This window comes from Ailuropoda melanoleuca, chromosome 7 (genome assembly GCF_002007445.2).
Source record: "Ailuropoda melanoleuca isolate Jingjing chromosome 7, ASM200744v2, whole genome shotgun sequence".
Lineage (NCBI taxonomy): Eukaryota > Metazoa > Chordata > Mammalia > Carnivora > Ursidae > Ailuropoda > Ailuropoda melanoleuca.
In genome coordinates this window covers 55,127,091-55,145,684 of record NC_048224.1, presented here as the reverse complement: position 1 = coordinate 55,145,684, position 18,594 = coordinate 55,127,091, and the positions used below count along the sequence as shown (strand labels likewise).

General features: G+C 53.0%; 1 protein-coding gene and 1 pseudogene across 2 annotated transcripts in view; one reads left to right on the top strand and one right to left on the bottom strand.

Annotated features, from left to right (window-relative positions):
* The first annotated feature begins 12,436 nt into the window (after positions 1-12,436).
* On the top strand, positions 12,437-14,312 carry LOC109488996 (annotated as a pseudogene).
* A 2,454-nt stretch (positions 14,313-16,766) lies between these two features.
* The window catches only part of ASS1 (argininosuccinate synthase 1), a 59,732-nt gene continuing 57,904 nt past the window's right edge, over positions 16,767-18,594 (bottom strand). For both annotated transcript variants that reach the window (XM_034664674.1, XM_034664675.1), the window contains exons 15-16: positions 18,498-18,563; positions 16,767-17,050 (exon numbers count right to left, since the gene is read on the bottom strand). In XM_034664674.1, coding sequence (XP_034520565.1) covers positions 17,005-17,050; positions 18,498-18,563 — 112 coding nt within the window. In that variant the 3' untranslated portion in view covers positions 16,767-17,004. The remainder of the gene's footprint in view (positions 17,051-18,497; positions 18,564-18,594) is intronic.

The window sequence follows — 18,594 nt, the reverse complement described above, 5'->3', positions numbered from 1 at the left end:
ATTTAATGTCACTGAATGGTACACTTCAAAATGCTAAGATGGTCAATTTTATATGTATTTACCACAATTAAAATTTAAGAAAATTCAACTATGAATGCGAGCATAGCAGATGTGCTCCTCTGGGTGGGACTCATAGATAACCCAGACTCCAACCTATGGGCAGGTATCTTCATTCTTTAGGACTCTGACATCAAAGCAGGTAGATGGTTTAAATGCTATTTTCAATGACCAAGTAATGCAGTGGCTATCGGAGGGGAGGGCAATCTCAGCATTCTCCATCATGGAGGTAATTATAACAAAGGAAGGTCCAATAAAAAAAAATAGTCCCTTCCCATCACTCTCTACCTCTTTTCTCTGCTTCATGTTTCTTTCTAGCCCCATTGACTTTTTATATACTTGTCTCCAGGTCTATGATCTGCTCCCCCACCCATTGAGCATGGGTCCCATGCGCATAGAAACTTGGTTTGCTCACCATGGCATCTACACCACCTGGTGGACTGGAAGGTCACAGAATGACTGAGGCTAGACCAAACACTGACCTTCCACCACCTTCCTTCCTTTCCTTGTTCTCCATCTCAGCAATCAAAGCAGGGAACGAGGTGTCTTCTCCATCTTCATTTACACATCCATCTATCCAACCATCCATCCATCCATCCGTCCGTCCGTCCGTCCGTCCATCCATTCATCCATCCATCCATCTATCCAACTATCCATCCATCCATCCATCCATCCATCCATCCAGTTCATTAACATCATCCATTCATTAACATCTACTCTGTCCCAGTTGTTCTCTCTTTTAAGAGCGGGGCCAGATCTTATTTCTTTCTGTCCCTTCTGGTCCACCCTCCCACCCCGGGCTAGCCCAATCCTTGGCACACCAACCACCAGTGCCACAATGTGGAGAGTGCCCTGTGCGCCAGCAGGCGAACTCTCTCTCTCTCCCATTGGGTCCCTGTCACCTGGGCTGTGGGGATGATCCTAACTGTGAAGGGTTCCAATTCCTGCCATCCTGTGTGAGTGAGGTAAGGAAGTAGGGGTGGGAGAGAATGGACACTCGCAGAGCTTGGGGGTGAGTGATCATGGATTTCCATGTTCTAAGGGTAATTTGTCCAACTGAATAAGATGGGATTTTGTTTCCTTCTCCCTGGCCCTGGCGACACAGGAGAGGTTTAGAACAACAACAACGAGATTGGACTTCAGTTGAGGGCACCAGCTCCAACCCACACTGAAGGACCAAGATGTTAGGGAGATGGAGGCCCTTGCGGCGGGGAGGGGGGGGCTCTGCCTAGCTGCCTCCTGGTGAAAACGCACTGGCGAGGGAGCCCAGAGTTGTCCTACGTGTTGGATATTGTTTGCCCTTTATTTCCTCTTAACATCTCAGGCAGACGAATAAATAAATGATTTTAGTAAAACAACAGTGAGACCCAGTAATTTCACTCCTGAGTAATAACAGATGAAGAATGTTCAAAGGAGTTTGACTCCTGGGTCTCTAGTAATTTTTTATTATATTCTGGACATTGTAAAGAGACGTTATAGAGACGTTGGATTCCGGTATCTTCTGAGGACTATTGATTCCTTCTGGAACAGGCAGTTTAATTACTGGCTGATCAACTTGGACTTAGCCATGCTTGGTTTTATGTCTTGTTTGAGCAGATCTGTGGGTAGACTAATGTGTTTTTCAAACCCCTCTAACTTGGCAGGACTTAAACTCCAAATCCTCCCGCCCCTCCCCACCCCCCCGTGGATCTTGTCATGGCTTGGTTTTAGGAATTATTAGGGCATGCAGGCTTACTCTAGGGCATGGTCCTTATTCCTGAGGTCCCTATTCCTCCTCTGATATCAAAGCTGGATGCCCATGATGTTAATGGGATTTCTCCTCTCTGGCTGGACAGGAACTCCAACATCCCCCAGCACTGCTCGACTTCCAGTATCTCCGTTCCACTCCCCACCCCATAGCAGCAGATCTCTGGGAAGACTCAAGTAATCTTATCCTGGGCACGTGCAGCCCAGATTTGGACTACCTACTTGCTTGGAAACCCACCCCTGTGGAGCACCCCCTTCTCCAGCCCCACAGATTCCAGCTGCTCCAGCAGCCCCAAATCCTGACCTCTGTCTCCCCAGCTCAACGGGATGCTTCTGTTCATCTGGGACCCATGCTCTGCTCTCTGATCTGTGGTTGGGAAACCGGCCCCAGGCAGAGAGCTAGGTGACTATAGGGCTCCTGGGTTTCCTTTCTCGCAGGGATTAGTCTCATGCTGCCTGAAAACAGCTGCCTCACACATTTGCTCCAGTTTCCCGGATGTTTGTGGTGGGAGGGCTAGTTGTGTGTCTATTACTCTACCATGGCCAGTGGCAGGTGTTCCGTACAAGCTTGACTTATTTGCTTCTTAAATACAAGTTTTATTTTGAGATGATTTCAGATCTACATGGAAGTTCCAAGGAGAGGGCAGAGAGCTTCTCTACGCTCTTCCTCCAGTTTCCTTGTTGTTAACATCTCATATATAACCGTGGCTCGTTTGTCAAACCAAGATATTACCGTTGGTACACTATTATTCATTAAACTGCAGACTTAACTGATTTCTCCAGTTTTTCCACTGATGTCCTTTTAGTGTTCTAGAATCCAGTCAAGGGTCCCACATGCTATAGCAGCTCTGTGTTAATAGCCAAAAAGTGGACCCCACCCAAATATCCCTCAGTAGAGGATGGGGTCGTCAATGGTGCATTCACCTACTGAAACACGATGTAGCAGTGAAAAGATACAAATTGCCAACACTGGCAACAAATCTCATAGACGCAGCTTTGAGGGAGAGAAGCCTGAAGCTAAGAGGCTGTGTGCTTCCATTGCGGGGAGTTCTAATTGATGATGACAGAGGTCAGAATAGTCATTACCGTTTGTGGCAACAGACCCTGTAATTGCTACCCCCCCCCATGGTGTTTACACCTGGTGTAATCCCCTGGCCTTGAGTGTGGGTGGGACCAGTGACGTGCTTTTAGGCCACAGCACCTGACCGAGGTGAAGGAGGTTTACAGGTGGAATGGAGGTCCCGTATGTTTGATTTCCAGTTCATCCAGTGTGTAGACTGGATTTAATCATGCAGAAGCCTTAAAGAGAGAGACCCTCCTGCTGGCTTGCAGGAGCAAGTTTCTGTGGTGTGAACTGCCTGGCAGGAGGGCCACGTGGCCAAAGCAGCCCCCGGCTGACGGCCAGCAGGACAACTGGGACCTCGGTCCTACCACTGCAAGGACCCGAATTCTGCCAACAGCCATGAGATCTTGGAAGACAGCCCTGAGCTCCAGAAAGGAACGCAGCCCAGCTGACGCCTTGGCTGCAGCCTCGGGAGACCCTGAGCGGAGGACCCAGGAAGCCGTGCCCAGACTCCTGATTCACAGAAACTGTGGGATCCTACATGGATGTTGTCTAAAGCCGCTAAATTTGTGGTCATTTGTTACACAGCGGGAGGCGACTAACACACCCCCTGGAGGGAGAGTGACTGGGAGGGGGGAAGAGGAGCTTCTGGGATGCTGGGAATGTTCCATCTCTGGATTTGGGTGGTGGTATTAAACAGTAAAAATTCATCAAGCTTCACACCGAAGCTTTGTGCGGTTCACTGTCTGTAACTTACACCTACATTTAAAAAAATTTAAATTAAACAAAAAATCCCAGTGGCGAGCACTATGAGATCACCAGCCCTGATTTTCTATCCCAGTCACATGAGGACTGAAGACAATTTGGACTCAGGGCCCTCCAGCTCCCGGCAACCTTCCTCCCTAAATAAAGGCTGCTCCTCCCTCTGGGGAGCGAGGGGGTCTGAGCGCAGGATAGCTCAGTGCCTCTGGCTTCTGCTCTTGGTGGGATGTTAGGGCCGAGCCAGAGCACTGTCCTAAAGGGCTGGTTTCTGCTGCACATGAGTCAAAGGCAGGGAACTCTACTCTGGTGGCACGGTGGGTCCATTGTGGTCCAGCTCGGAGGCTCTGGGAGAGTCAAGCTTGGCCTTCCGAGGTGCCAGTGACATCCCAAATACCACGATTGCCTCCTTTGCTCACAGAAGAGGACAGAAGAGCTGAGCAGGGTGAATGTCCCATGGGTAAACCAGAAACCTCCTGAACTTGCTCTGTGAACTTGAGGAGTACCCCCAGCCTCAGTTTCCCCATCTGAAGCCAAGGCAACGGGACTCCACAATCCCGGCTCTTGAAGGGTTATGCCTGAGACATTTCAGTGGAGAAGTGGACAAGCCCAGAGATGTCCCAAGCCTGTGTGCTCACACAGATCCCAGCTCAGCAGCTGTCACCGTGAGACTTCCGGGGAAGGGAGTCCTTCTCTGTTGTCCTAACTGGCCCACATGGGGCTGTTTTTCACAGCACCATTGATCCAGCTAAACCAGGGAGATGCATTATGTCTCCCCCCGAGGTCAGGGGTTGGGCAGCCCCACTGGTAAATCGCCCAGGGGCAGTGTTTTAAAACCCTGCCCTGTGTTCTGGACCCCTGGGGCCCAGCTTGGGAGTGAGGCTGGGGTCAGGCTGCTGAAGCCTGATACGGCTCTGGGGGGCTGGCAGGGCAAAGGGCTACAGCCAAGGGAGGGACAAAGAGATCGATGGGAAACTGCCACGACCTGGTGACCTCAGAGATGGCTTTAAACCATGGTCTTAACAAGCCCTAGGAAATCTGGGGGTGGATCTGCCTCCCCTGGGGACAGCGGGGACAGGGGCAGGGGAGGCGAGGAAGGGGACGCCAGGACTAGATGCCCAGCGTCCCTGACCAGACTGGATTTGTTCTGCTCCTTTGTCATCGTATAATGACACCACAGACTTCACGATCTGCATGGAACTCTCTATGCGTCGTCCTTGCTGGGACAGCCTCTGAGGGGCCGGGTTCATGGCGCCATCTGACAGCGGGGGACCTGGGTTAGACTCGGCCCAGGCGGCCCAGCTTGCTGGTGGCGGAGCTGTGGGAAGTTGCCATTGGGTCAGTATGGCCAGGGGACAAAATTCAAGGGCGCCTGGACAGGTGGTGGGGTAGGGCCTGTAGGTGGCAAGGAGCGCTTCCAGCCTTAAGAGCCACGGGAGGGCGTTGGCTCATTGCAGGGAGGGGCCTGACCCGATGCAGCTCGTGTTCCGGAAATCTCATGCTGTCACGGTCGCTGTGGGGCCAGAGGGGAGGTGGGTGTGGTGGGGGATGACTGGGCTTGGGTTTCCCTTCCAGTACTGCTCCCTGGCCCCCACCATCTTCCCAGGCATTCACTCCGCCGTCCCTGGAGTCTGACGGACCTGGGTTCGAATCCCACCTCTGCCCCTGACTTGCTGTATAGATGTGGGTGAGTGACTCTGCCTCTCTGCGTGTGGAAGGGTTAGCAGCACCCGGGGTCACGCGGTGAGCAGGGCCGCCACGATTATCTCACTCCCCCTTCGGGCAGCCTCAGCCTCCCCTTCCTCCAGCATTGAAGACACACCTGCCAGGTCCTTGGGGCCCAGCACAGACGGGACGGGGGCACAGACTCCAAGCAGGCCCCTCTGCTCCCCTGGTGGCATCAGCTGTCCCTGCTGGACCCCAGCACAGCCCCCCCAGGGCTGAGGCGCATCCTGAGGCGGCCTGGGTTCCAGCCCGGGCTCTGCTTGACCGGCCCTGTGCCCAGGGGCTGCCCCTCGCTCTCCCTGGGCCTCCACATCTGTACAATGATTGGTGTTTCCCAGAAGCAACAGGTACCCCTGGTTCCCACAAGCGGGTTTAGGATTCTCCCTTGTGATAAATGACATTGTCCTTTTAATTCCCCTCCATTCCTTCCCATCGTGCCGGGAAGCCTTGGGTTGGGGATGATTTATCTTTAGCGCGTGCCACAAAGGGTCTCGTGGGCATTAGAAATGATCCCCAAGGAGGCACGGCACGGACATCATGGCTGCCATTATCTGTGCCCACTGGGGCTAAGCAGGGGTGACAGAGACCCGCTGGGAGGCGCCACCCCATGCACCCGGGAAGAGTCTGCATAGGGAATATCAGCCCTTCCGGCAGGTTCTCTTTCTGATTCACATTCCCTCCAGTCTGCCCAGTGGTGGCGAAGGGCACAGATCTTTCTCGAAGCTCCTTTTCATGTGGAAAGCTGCCCTCCTTGTCAGTTTGTGCCCACTCCCGGGTGTTTCCCAGGACCAGAGAAGGGCAGTGGGGAGCAGACCCAGGAGATCCGGTTACAGGCGCCCCGGCCTTACCTGCCTCCTTTCTCCCACAGGACGGGGACTGCACAAAGGCCCATGTCACTGACCACTGCGATTGAGTGACCAAATTGCAGGCGTGGCGAGGAGGGATGGGGATGCCTGTGTAGTCTTCTTGTCTTCCGCTGAGGCCGGGCTCTGACCTGCTGCTCCCCCGGGGCACCCTTTTGTCCCCGGCCTCTCTCTGCATCTGTAGCCCCGGGACTCAGGGCTGCCGCTGCTGCCTGGCTTCGTGTGCTCGCACGGACCGCCTGCTTCCCAGCAATCTGGCCTAGGACACAGATAAAGCCGCCTTTCAGAGCTTCCCCTCAGGCCGCTGCAGGGGGCCTGGGGAGGAGCACTGGGGTCCTCAGCACCGTCAGACAAAGCTGCCTTGTTGGGAGGGCTCAGAAGGAGCAGGGACCCCACTCCCTGGTGAGACCCTTCCCCTCGGGGGCTGTCCAGGGTACATGGGGCCAGCTGCTCCCAGGAGCAGGGCCATCAGCCTCACTGAGCCCCAGGCACACGAGGGTGGAGTTGGGGGTGCCGAGGGGCCTGGATCCCCGAAAGCTGGACTCCTGGGTTGGGAATGGCTCGGCTGCCTCTTGACTTGGCTCTTCTTGGCCACATGAGACAACCATGGTTTCCCAATGCTCTTAAAATAAGCCCAAGGCCCATGAGGCTCCCCATGGCCTCCCCAGACCCTCTGTGTCTCTCCCTCTCTCTCCTGAGCCCACTCAACCTCTTTGGCTCCTCAAACCTCGGGTCTTAACCATGCTGTTCCCTCTGCCTGGAATGCCCTTCCCTGCATTTTTCACACGGCTCCCCTTGCTGGCCCCCCTCAGGGACCTCCCTGACTCCCCTATCTAAGTGACTCCCTACCTCATCTCTGTTTCCCCCCCCATCACGTGTCCTCTGGTACATGGGGGAGCTTGTGTTTCCTTCCCCTCTGTGTCCCCAGCCCCCGGAGCAGGGTGGGGTGCACAGGGAAGGTATAATGAATAACCGTGGACTGAATGAAGCATCCCTGATTCCCCAGGGTGAGTCACCTAGCAAGAGGAAGGGGCTGTCGGGTAATCTCTCATCCACAACTGTAGAGTGTCTCCCCTGGGCCACTCCAACCCCAAGAATGCAGGGGCCGTACCCCTCCCTCTGTCTTATCATCCACCCCCCCATCCTCTGAGTGGTGCTGAAGGGCTGGGGGCTGCCTCCGTCAGGGCCATGGCCCTGGACATCTGTCTTCATGAACAGGCCCGGCAGGGACAGAGCGAGGCCCAGGGGAAGACCCGAGAAGACCAGCAGGGGCTGAAGGCGGGACCTGTGCCCGGGGAACACGGACATAAATAAATGATCGCACCGGGGATAAACAGCTGGGCTGTGCGAGGTGAGGCGGGGGGCAGCGTGCACACAGGGATTTCTCAAACCTCAGGCAGGAGTCGGGTCAGCCGGGGTCCCAGATGGAAAGGCCTCCTGTTCCCAGCAGCTTCATTACCGTCTTAACTGAGTGGCCGGCTGGGTCCCTGTTAGCCCCAGTGGGGGTGGCTAGTGTCATTTTGTCACAATTGGTGCCCCCTCACCCCCAAGGGAACCGTGCGGGGTGGGGGGGTTTGCTGGTGGATTTGCGATGACCACTAATAATGGAACAGGTCTCACTTGATGAAGAGTTACCAGGTGTCTGGCCTGTTTTAAGCTTTGTACGTGCATGATTTGTTCCTCAGGACGGCCCCATAAGATAAGTACTATCTTGGGCCCATTTTGCAGATGGGCAAATTGAGACTCAGAGAGGTCTGCCTGAGTTCTTGCAACCACTGTGCTCCCTGGTGTGACTGTGACTGTGCAGGGAGCTCTCAAAGGGCCTGGCAGCTCTGGCTATCTTCCCCAAGGAGGCTGGCCAGTGGGGGTCGAGTCTGCACAGTCCTGATTGAGCAAGCAGCACTCCACCTGGCACAGATCCCACAGAGCCTGGATGGGTAAGGAGGAAGCATCAGGGAGCCCTCTGCCTTCCCTTTCATGGATGCAGTTAGCCTCCATCTCTCCAGGCCTGTGGTTTCCAAATTTCAGCGGGCATCAGCATCAACCAGATAGCCTATTAAACAGGGGGGATGTCTGGGCCCCAGATTCCTGACTCGGGAATCTGCCAGTTTTTCAAGAAACATCCCACTTCCTGCAGCAAATACTGCCCTGCCATTTCGAAAGCCGCAGAGGAAATCAGCCCAGAGTCCTTTCATATTGGTATACCCAAGCTATTCCAGAACTCAGACAGGTGGGCCGGAGTCATGTCTAAAGTCCTATGGCTTGGCCCTATTGAGCTCTCCAGGCTATCACCACCAGGGACCCCTGGAGCTTCATGACGGGCTTTCGCAACCTCACAGTCTGTAAAAAGGACATTTGAAAAGAAAGGGAACCTGGGAGCTGTGAAAATCCCAACCCTTCGTTTTACATGCAGGGAAACTAAAGGCCCAGGAGGTTAAGGCACCTGCCTAAGGTCACACAGCAAATTAGTGGTGGATTCAGTTCAGCAAATTTCCATGACGTCAAGCTGCCTGGGGTAACAGGTGTCTGGGATTCCACGGTTCGAGGGTCAGTGCTTCTTGCCAAGCTCCTGGAGGCACGCACGAAGCCATTAAAATAAAGGGCTTTGTGTTAGCTGGGCTGATGTGCCCCAGGGCCTGGCATGGGGCCTGACATAAGAGTGGCTGCTCAGTGAGTCGTTTTGAACCGGGCACTGAACATCCTTCACAGCAGTGGGCAAGATAGGTGCGGCCCTTGTTGTCCCAGGGCTCACAGCCTGTCACCTGCGTGGCTTGTGAGCCTGGATGAGGAAGACTGAGCAGGGGTCCCACTTCTCCAGGGGACGAGGCTGATTCTCTTCCACCTCATCCCACTCGGCTAAGACCTCGGTCTTACTAATCCAAGTCCAGACAGGTGATGAAGTGAGTAAAGCTGGCCGAGTGTGAGACATTAAGGAACGGCAGGGACTGTGGCCAACCTTCATGGCATTTGAAATCCAGTGTTTTCAAGAAGCATTGAGCCGGCCAGTAGAAAACCGCAACCTAACTAAGGGCCAAGTATGGTCTGTGGCCACGAGTTGGCCATGGCCAGCATCCACGGTACTGGATGAGGAGTCTGGAGACCAGAATTTACTTCTGGGACCATCTTCTGAGTGTGTGACCTGGGACAAACCACTGATTCAGTCTCCCTACCTGTGCTCTGGAGGATGGGTCAGGTTCACCTCTGAGGCTTTGTGCCAGGAAGTTGCTGGAAAACCCGGACAGACGCCGGCGTTCAGTGAGGCGGCTGTGGCTTTAAAAGTGCCCCAGCAGCAGCAGAGAGCCGTGGGCCACCTGCGGAGCCCTCCACAGCTGGGAAGATTAGTCTCTTCCACAAGACAACACCCATTACCATGTTCCAATAGCCATCACTTCCGCTAGGAGAGCCACAGATGAGATATCGATTGCGTTGACCCCAGGCGAGCCCTTTCCCCAGCCTGAGAGGCGTGCAGATCAGGCTCTGTGCCTGGGCCTTGGCCACCAGGCCAGGCTGCTCCTCCCCGCAGCTGCCTGGGGCCTTGAGATCCAGGTGAGGCTGACAGTGGCGCCACCAGGTGGGCCTGTGGGCTGGCCGGCGCCCGGGCTCCGAGCCTTTATTCCATGCGCTTGTTGCTGTCGAGAAGGGCGGTTGGGGAGACGGGGGTTTCTCATAAGCAGAAGTGTGCACGTGGGAAAGGAGGGTCTGCCTGGAGCCTCCGACGTGACCTCTGGCTGGAGAATGGGGAGAAGTGGGGAGCAAGGCTGCAGTCGGGGGAGGGCAATCTGATGCCAGCATTTGGACCGGTAGGGCAATCTTTGGGGCAGGATGCAAGCTCACCTTTGTCACTTGGGACTTTGGCCTCCATCCCAGAAGTCCGGCCTGCTGGCAGCTCCTCACGTCTGCTCCTTCTCCCATAATTCAGGCACCGGAGCACTTGAAATGGAGAGGGGAACACCCTCGGACCCGCGCTGCAGGGACAGGCCGCTCCAGCACACCGCTCCCACCGCAGCCCGCGGCCACGCACATCACCCATGCGTGAGCTAAATATCTTAGGAGATGTCAGCTGAGAGCGGAGGCAGGTGCAGCCTCCTTCCTTCCTTCATTCTCTCATTCACTCATTTAGGGAATCCCGCAGGGCAGGAACCAGCCACAGCCCAGAGCTCTCAACAGGCAAGCAAGCAGCCCTTGCGGGTCCTTGCCACCAGCACTGTGACCGGGCGGCCTCGGTGGCTTTGAGCTTTGTCCACTTTCCCATGTGCCCAACGTGCCTCCATGAATTTTTGAAAAGAAACAAGGTGTGTTTCTTTTTCCCCCAACCTTATGATTTTGCAGAGTCTCACGGTGGCACCAGGGAGCCTTCTGGGCACTGGCAAGGTTCCCTGTCTTCATCTGACTGGTGCTTACACAGGTGCATCCACAACACCAAGCTGTCCCCTGAAGATTCGTGCGTGTGCGTGTGGGGTTGTGGGCGTGCCTTAGCGTGTCTGTACGTTGTGCCTCAGCAAAAACCAACCCCATCTTCCACCTTTGACCGGGAATGTTCTGCTTCTTCTAAGAACAGGGGGGCCTGGAAAGTGGGCCTGGCTGGCTGGCTGGTAGCTTGGATCTCTCCTTGTCTTCCCAGCCCCAGAAGGTGAAAGGGCTCTAGGGTCCTTGCTCAAGACTGAGGCCCAGGATCCCAGCATCTGACTTCTCGGCATCCCATAGATGAGAAACCCTCCTTCACCCAGCCAGGAGCTAGAGGAAGGAGAGGGGGGTGCATTTAGAAACAGTAATAAAATAATAACTAAGATGGGATGGAAGAATTCATTCATTTAACATAATTTCATTGAAAACGTCTTATCCATGAAATCCTGGGATGAGCGCCAGGTGATGAGCCCAGTGCCCACGCTCACTGCTCTCAGAGTACCTGCAGCCTGCAAGGTAGACGGAACCCATCCTGGGAATGTCCAGCGCTGAGCATTTACAGAAAGCTGGAGGATGTGCCCCTCCACCTTGAAGGACAAGAAAGTGGCATTTGTCAGGGTCCTGGGCTCATCAGCTCAGAGCCAGTGGCTGCTGATAAGTCAAATGCAAAGTCAAATTGCCACAGGCCAAACACAGCAAGGGAGTGCCTGTTCCCTGGCAGGCCTGCTACGTGGGCTGACAACCACGGCTGGAAACCAGGAGCCCTGATGCCCACGGTTGCTGCGTCATAAAGCGGCCCTGTGAGGCGGGCACTGTAATTATCTGGGTTTGATAGCTGAGGACACTGAGGCCGATGAGAAATATTAAAGAAGTCATCCCAGGTCCCTGGTTAGGAAGTGGCAGGGGCATGATTCGAACTCAGGTCTGAGCAGCCTCACCTGTAAAACGAGGGTTGTCCATCCCCCTCCTTTTCTCACCATGATTGTGAAGCTCCCATGGGGTAAAGAAGGAGGAGAAAGGGCCTTGTGAACTGTCCACCCGGGGTGCACATAAAGGGCAGTTATTATTTGCAGTGATCGGCTTCTGTGATGCTGCCGTGCCTCTCACGTGGAGCAAGGATGGAGACCAGGCTCTGTCCCAGCAGCTCACCGTGCGCCCCGGGTGTCCTCTAATATACCCGGGAGGAAGGACCCATTACGATCCCATCCTACAGATGGAGAAATCAAAGCTCACGCGTGTGAAGTACTTACCCAAGTTCTCGAGGGGACAGAGGAGTAGCCAGGATTTCGTATGGGTAGCCTATGTCTGGTGCCTGAGCTGCCCCCATGGCCCCATCCCACCTGCCTCATCCACAGCTGCCTCGTGAGAGTCCTTTTCTCCACTCTGGCTGGACGCCTTCCTCGCCCGCCAGGGGCCGGCTCCAGCCAGCGCCTTCTTAGACCATGCTCTTCCCCATCCTTTCTTTAACACTGGCCATCTTTCCTCCTTGCATTAAAAACATTATTTTTTTTAAAGATTTTATTTATTCATTTGAGAGAGAGAGAGCACAAGCAAGAGGAGAGGCAGAGGGGGAGGGAGAGAATCTCAAGTATACTCCCCACTGAGTGAGGAGCCCGATGTGGGGCTTGATCCCAACCCCGAGATCATGACCTGAGCTGAAGCCAAGAGTCAAACGCTTAACCAACTGAGCCACCCAGGAGCCCCTTGAATTTCCTGATTGACTTGAGAGCTAAGAACATGCCTAGAGAGAGATCTCCAATGTTGGCAATGAGCTGGTTCAGACATACCTAGACTTCTGTGGTGGCCTGGGGACAACTTCATGGAAGCCTATAACCAGGGGGTGAGGGAATAGTGGGTCTCCCAAGGACAAAATCTCCCTGAGAGAAGCGGAGTCATTCCTAATGAGCCAATCCCTACAACAAGGACTGTAGCTAGAGGACAAGGTGTTCCACTGAGAGCTGGGACTGTTGGTTGAAACCATCAGCAACCCAGACCACTTGGCCACACCTGTATGCCTCGATATAGTGGAGCTGTGTTACGTGAAACGCTAAGAGTCCTAACATCTCAGTGTCCAAGCAACCCTACTCTAGATCCCTAAGGATCTCAGTGGAGTTGGGGGTCCGTGGTCATGAGAGCGGGGGCAGTGGCATGTCAAGGTTGTAGGTAGTGGCTGGAACGAGGTAACAGGAGCGACAGGAGGTGAGTGGAAGCAGGACCTGGGCTGTGGGATGATGATTGGATTGGAATGGCTCCGGAATGCATTAAGTACCGTTCCCTGTACTTCTAAAACAGGGTTGGGCCCCCAACTGGGGGGGGAGAGGGAGTATGTCTTTCTGAAGTTCCTTGGATGTGGCTTCCGAGCTAATGAAGACTGGGTAGATATTCACTCATTCAGCAAATACTTACTGGACACCGGTTATAGACCAGGCATGGTTTCAGCAGCTGGGACACTGCTGAATAGGATAGACCTGATCTCTGCCCACATGGAACTCCCTGTCCTGGTGGGAGGGACACCCAACAATGCCGAGCATCTAATAAAAAATTATTAGGCACACAAAGTAAATCGGTGTATAATAGGTCAAGCAGTGATACGTGATACGGAGCAGAGAAAGGCAGGGTGAAGGGTGTAGCAAATGGCAGGTCCGGTCTATCAACAGCGAGCCTTGGGGCTGTCTCAGGCAGGAGGCTCTAGGCAGAGCCGGCCTGCTTGGGGAACAGCAAGCTAGAGAGTGGGCTGGACAGAGTGAGAGGGAGAGTGAAGAGAGGTGAGGAAGGGAGCTAGCAGGGAGCCAGATCCTGAAAGGATTCGTAGGCCATAGTAAATATCGATGATCTGTTTCCACATGATAAAGAACCCAAACTAAACACACAAGAACCAAACTTTATTCATTCTCATGAGCCTGGAGGGTGTTGTTCTGGATGATTCTTTGGCTGGTCTCATGTGGGATCATTCAGGCAGCTGCTGTCATCTTCTGGCTTGGCCCATGCAATCTCACTTCTGTGTCTGGTGGTTCGAGTGGCTGTAGTAAGGACTTCGGATTTTATGTCGAGCGAGATAGGAGCCATAGTGGAGACAGCAAGGATGAGAAACGATGTGATGTACGTAAACTGAGAGGAAAAACTGCCAAAAATGTTCCAAATTTGATAAAAATCCATGGATGCAAGCTCAACGAACCCCCAAAAATAGACATAAAGCCATAACAACTCATAATCAAATGGCTGAAAATCAGCAATAAAGAAAGTCTTAAAAGCAGGCAGAAAAAAAGAGACATTACAGAAAGAGGGACAAAAAATGCTAAGTTTCTAGTTAATTTGATCGAGAAAACACAAAGACACAAATTACCAAGGTAAGTAATGAAAGAGGAACATCACTATCGATCCTAATACACTAAAAAGATAATTAGGAGCCTTTCCAGCGGTGACGACCTCCCCGTGAGAACACGCCCCTCTTGAAGGACCTCCTCTACCCATCCTGGGAAGAGGACAGAGGAAGCACAAGAAGGAAGCGCCTGGTTCAGAGCCCCAACTCCTACTCACGGACGTGAAGTGTCCAGGATGTTACAAAATCACCACTGACTTTAGCCATGCACAAAACGGTAGTTCTGTGTGTTGGCTGCTCCACTGTCCCTTGCCAGCCTACAGGAGGAAAAGCGAGGCTTCCAGAAGGTTGCTTCTTCAGACAGAGGCAGCGCTAAAAGCACCCTGAATCAAGATAAGTGGGAAACTATCCCAATAAACACATTTTGGGGGAAAAATGTAAAAGAGATCGTAAGGAAATATGAAAGGCTTTATGCCCATAAAATTGGCAGCCTAAATGAAATGCGTAAATTCCCCCAAAGACACAAATTACCCAAAGTGACCCAAGAGGAAATGGACAATATGAATGACCCTTTGTGAATCAAAGAAACTGAATTCACACTGTAAAAGCTTCCCACCAAGAAAATTCCAGGCCCAGATGGCTTCACTGGTCAATTCCATCAAACGTTGTAGAAAGAAACATTACCGATCCTACAGGAGGATACATACAAAACATTCTTTTCTTATTTTTAATCGTTTAAAAATATTTGGCAACCCAAAGCAAAAGAAATAGCAACGTACTAGGGGTTTTGAAAAAAGTAATGCCTACGACAAGAACACAAAAGGAAATGTTCTAAGGTTGTTGTGTTATAAGATTCTCGCGTCACGCATGAAGCAGTGTGGTATTAGTTAAGGGTGGACTGGGGTAAGCTAAAGGTAAACCCTAGAGAATCCACCAAAAAGGCAAAAAAAGTATGGCTAATAAACCAACCACCCAAAATACTCAGTTGAATTCCATAAAGGGCAGGAACACAATTTAGATGTGGAAAAACGAAATCTATAAATGGGAAAAAGTTGGGTAACTTAGTTGTTTTTTCCTCCAATAGAGCAGAATATTATGTAGCCGTGGTGTTTGAGAAGAGATTTAATGATGTAGGGAACCATTCGTGATACAGTGTTAACATTTTCAAGCACAGTGCAACATCGGCTTTTAAAATACTTTAACCTAAAGAACGCTGCAAAAATATTTAAAAGCGTAGAAAAATACGACCGTAGAGAAATACAGTAAGTATAAGCAGTGTTTGTAACTGGGATGGTAAGCGGATGGCTGATCATTCTTGCCATAAAATTTTAATTTTTTTCCATAAGATGCAGCCCATCATGATGCTTAAGGACATAAACAAGGCTTTGGGGGTCAGCCAGGCCAGGGCTTCGTTCTTGGCTGTCATCTTGCTTGCTGAGTGACCTTTGGCAAATCAATTTCTCTGCATCTGTTGTTTCCTCTGCAAAGTGGAGATGGAAGTGTCTACCTCGCACTGTTGTTTTGGAGCACAAGTGAGATAATGTGAGTAAAGCGTATAGCAAAGTGTTGGGCAAAATTAATACTGAAGTAATTCATTTGTAACTCTTATAATCAGAGAAAAGTACATTGTCGAGACATAACTTGTTGGGAAAGAAACCCTCATTGACAAAGGCAGTAGAGTGATCAGAACCAGGGCAGGGCCCAGAGGACCAGCACTCAAGTCTTCCCAGTAAAGATGCTCCTGGTTCCACATATACAGAACTCCCTCATCAAGCTTAAGCCCTACAGGCCAATTGGTTATGAGATCCCCAGGGTGTCTGACAGAACCTGGACTGAGAAATGGCACCATTAATGCCACCAGCACTGGGCGCCTGGTTGGCTCGGTTGGTTGGTTGACTCTTGATCTCAGTTCAGGTCTTGATCTTGGAACCTGAGTTCGGGCCATGCATCGGGCTCTGCGATGGGCATGGAGTCTCCTTAAAAACCAAAAAAACTGCCATCAGCACCATGGTTTATACCAGGATGGGAACTGGGGTTCTCGACCTAAAACCCACTCTTCCCATCTCCTTCCTCCTGCTTCGGTCTACTCCCTCTGCTTTCCCGGGCACAAAGCATCCTACCCCGCCCAGGTGTGCCTGTCCTCACTTCCGGCTCTTTGTACCGGCCCAGTTCCTGGGAGTGAGACTCTGATTGGCCCTGCTTGGGTCAGGTGTCCAGTCACGGTCCAATGAGCTCTGACTGAGGGGGTGGAGTCCCTGTACAGACATGGCGGCTTTGGGCTCCGCCGGTTGGTGGAGGAGCAGTAGCGGGAACCTTGCAGGCCAGGTGGCGTCCCTTGAGAGTGTCCGCGAAATTCTGTGCCTGTCTTTTTCTGTTCTCTGTCCAGGACTTTCTTCTTACTGGGGGCTCCTCCCCCTCCACAATTTAGGCTACTCAAGACCACTGTGCTGTGGTGGGGAAGCCTCGTGTGGTCAGTCATGGCCGCCATTCCTGGGTGTCGTCTGTGGGCAATGGCGGGACAGCTCTCTGGTATGTCACCCAAACTCTCCTTGGTTCCCCTGTGACATGGCGCGGGGCCACAGTCGGTGACAAAATGCCAGACTGACCCAGGGGGGCATATCTGGATTCCCTGGTTTTTGCTGGAGGAGAGACCTTCCGATCCTTCCAGAAAAACAGGTTCCCCGGCAAAAGGTGGCTTTGGCAGCGCTTAAATCAGAAAACACAGAGGTTGGTCTAAGAAGAACATGACTGACTACACACACACACACACACACACACACACACACACACACACTCTCTCTCTCTCTGCAGAAATAAAGAAACAAAAGACTCATGTATCTTTTTTTAATTGTCATTTTACATCTCCCCACTGCAGTGCCCCCCCCTTCGCTCTGATGACCACTTCGGCAGGCTACAGGGGAGCAGGGAACAAAGCTGGGGCCTGGCACCCCCGCCAGGCCTCCGCCAGCTCAGGAGAACAAGTCACAATTACAAATTAGCACAACAATTAGCGCCTGTACTTGGGAGATGGGCAATTGAGGAGGCCCAGCTCCTCATTGTCAGCCGGTCTATTTGGCAGTGACCTTGCTCTGGAGCCGATGATATTCCTTCAGCCTGTAAACCAGATCGAAAACAAAGAAAACTGTAAATTAACAATAACAACTTGCACTCCGTTCAATTAATTCAGGCAGAGCCTGGGTGGCGGGGGCAGCTGTTAGTTAAGACGTGTGCGAAGTTGTCTTTTTTCTCCCCCTCTGTTCCCGCTCCTGCCCTGGCCCCTCCTGCCCTCCAATCAGGATAATGTAATTAATTTATCTTTGGGGGAAAACATTGCTTGGCATTGTCGAAGACAAAGCATTTAACTGGCAATGGGAGAGATGAAGAGGCCATTATGAAAACCCGATGTGTTTGGAGCCATTTAAAAGGGTTTATAGTCATAAAATACAGAGGGCGAAGGAGGCGGGGCGGTGGAGGTGATGGTTGGAGCAGAGAGCGCCCGCGAAGGTCAGGCCGGATTCAGCGTCTCTCCCAGTCTCTCGGCTCCAGGGACAAGAGTCTGGTGTTGGGAGAAAATGGTGGCTCTGTGCCCAGCACATGTGTCAGGGAGACAAGAGAGACTCGTGCCTTCTTCCCAATGCCAAGCCCCGAGAGAAGGAAGTTGGTGACTCAGAACTCAGAGTTGGACAGACACAGCTTCTGAACTTAGCTTCACGGTTTCCTAGCTGTGTGACTGTGGGCAGCTTACTTGACCACTCTGGGCCTGTTTCTGGAGTTGCAAATTTGTGTAAGAATTCAATGTGACAACCCGGGAGAGTGCCTGGAAGTTGGCGTACGGAAGCTGCCGGTCAACGACCCTGTTTGCCTTTGTGCGTGCCCCTCCCGGCCCCGGGTCACACCCAGGCTGAGCATGGGAGCTGCCAGGGTCTGGGCTGAGTGCTTGATTTCCCGGGACTCTCACAAGTTTGCCACACCTCTGAGGTGGCTATGGTTAATACCCCTCTTGTGTTCCCAGGGGTCCGGAAGGGGTCTGAGACCATCCTGCAGAGTCAGGATCTGAACCCAGGTCTGGGTGGCTTCAGATGACGCATGCTACCCCCACAAGGCCACGGGTGTCCACATGGCTATGACGGTTTCCAGCTAGACCTGCAGCTCAGGTATGGTGACAGGTAGGCACCAGGTGCCTTCTGGCCTGGTGGCTTTTTGAGGTCCCTTTCTACCTCTGGGCCATTTGCCTTTCTAACCTGCCCACGCAAGGGGCTCCTAGTGGAGTCCTTCTTGCAGCTGCACAGGGTGGAAGGGAGTGTCCCAGGCAAAGGGCAGGATCCAGAAACAGGGAACCCACGTGCCCAGGACCCTGTGTGCCTTCCAGCTATGCCTTCTGCCCCTCTGAGAACAGGAGCAGGCGGGGCCCAAAGCAGGCACTGAAGCTGCTGTGGGCAAGGGGCAGGAGGGGGGGGGCTTGTCTAAGACAGGACAGCGGCTGGAGCAGCTGAGGTCCCGTGAGAAGCTGCTGCCCACACCTGGGGGGTCCGAAGACCCATCAGGGCCCAGAGCTGCTCACCTGAGCGAGTTGATATTGATGAACCCCGTGGCATCGACTGGCTCATAATCACCCTGCACGTTCATGCTGCAAAGAGAGAGAAGCCCGTCAGCACACT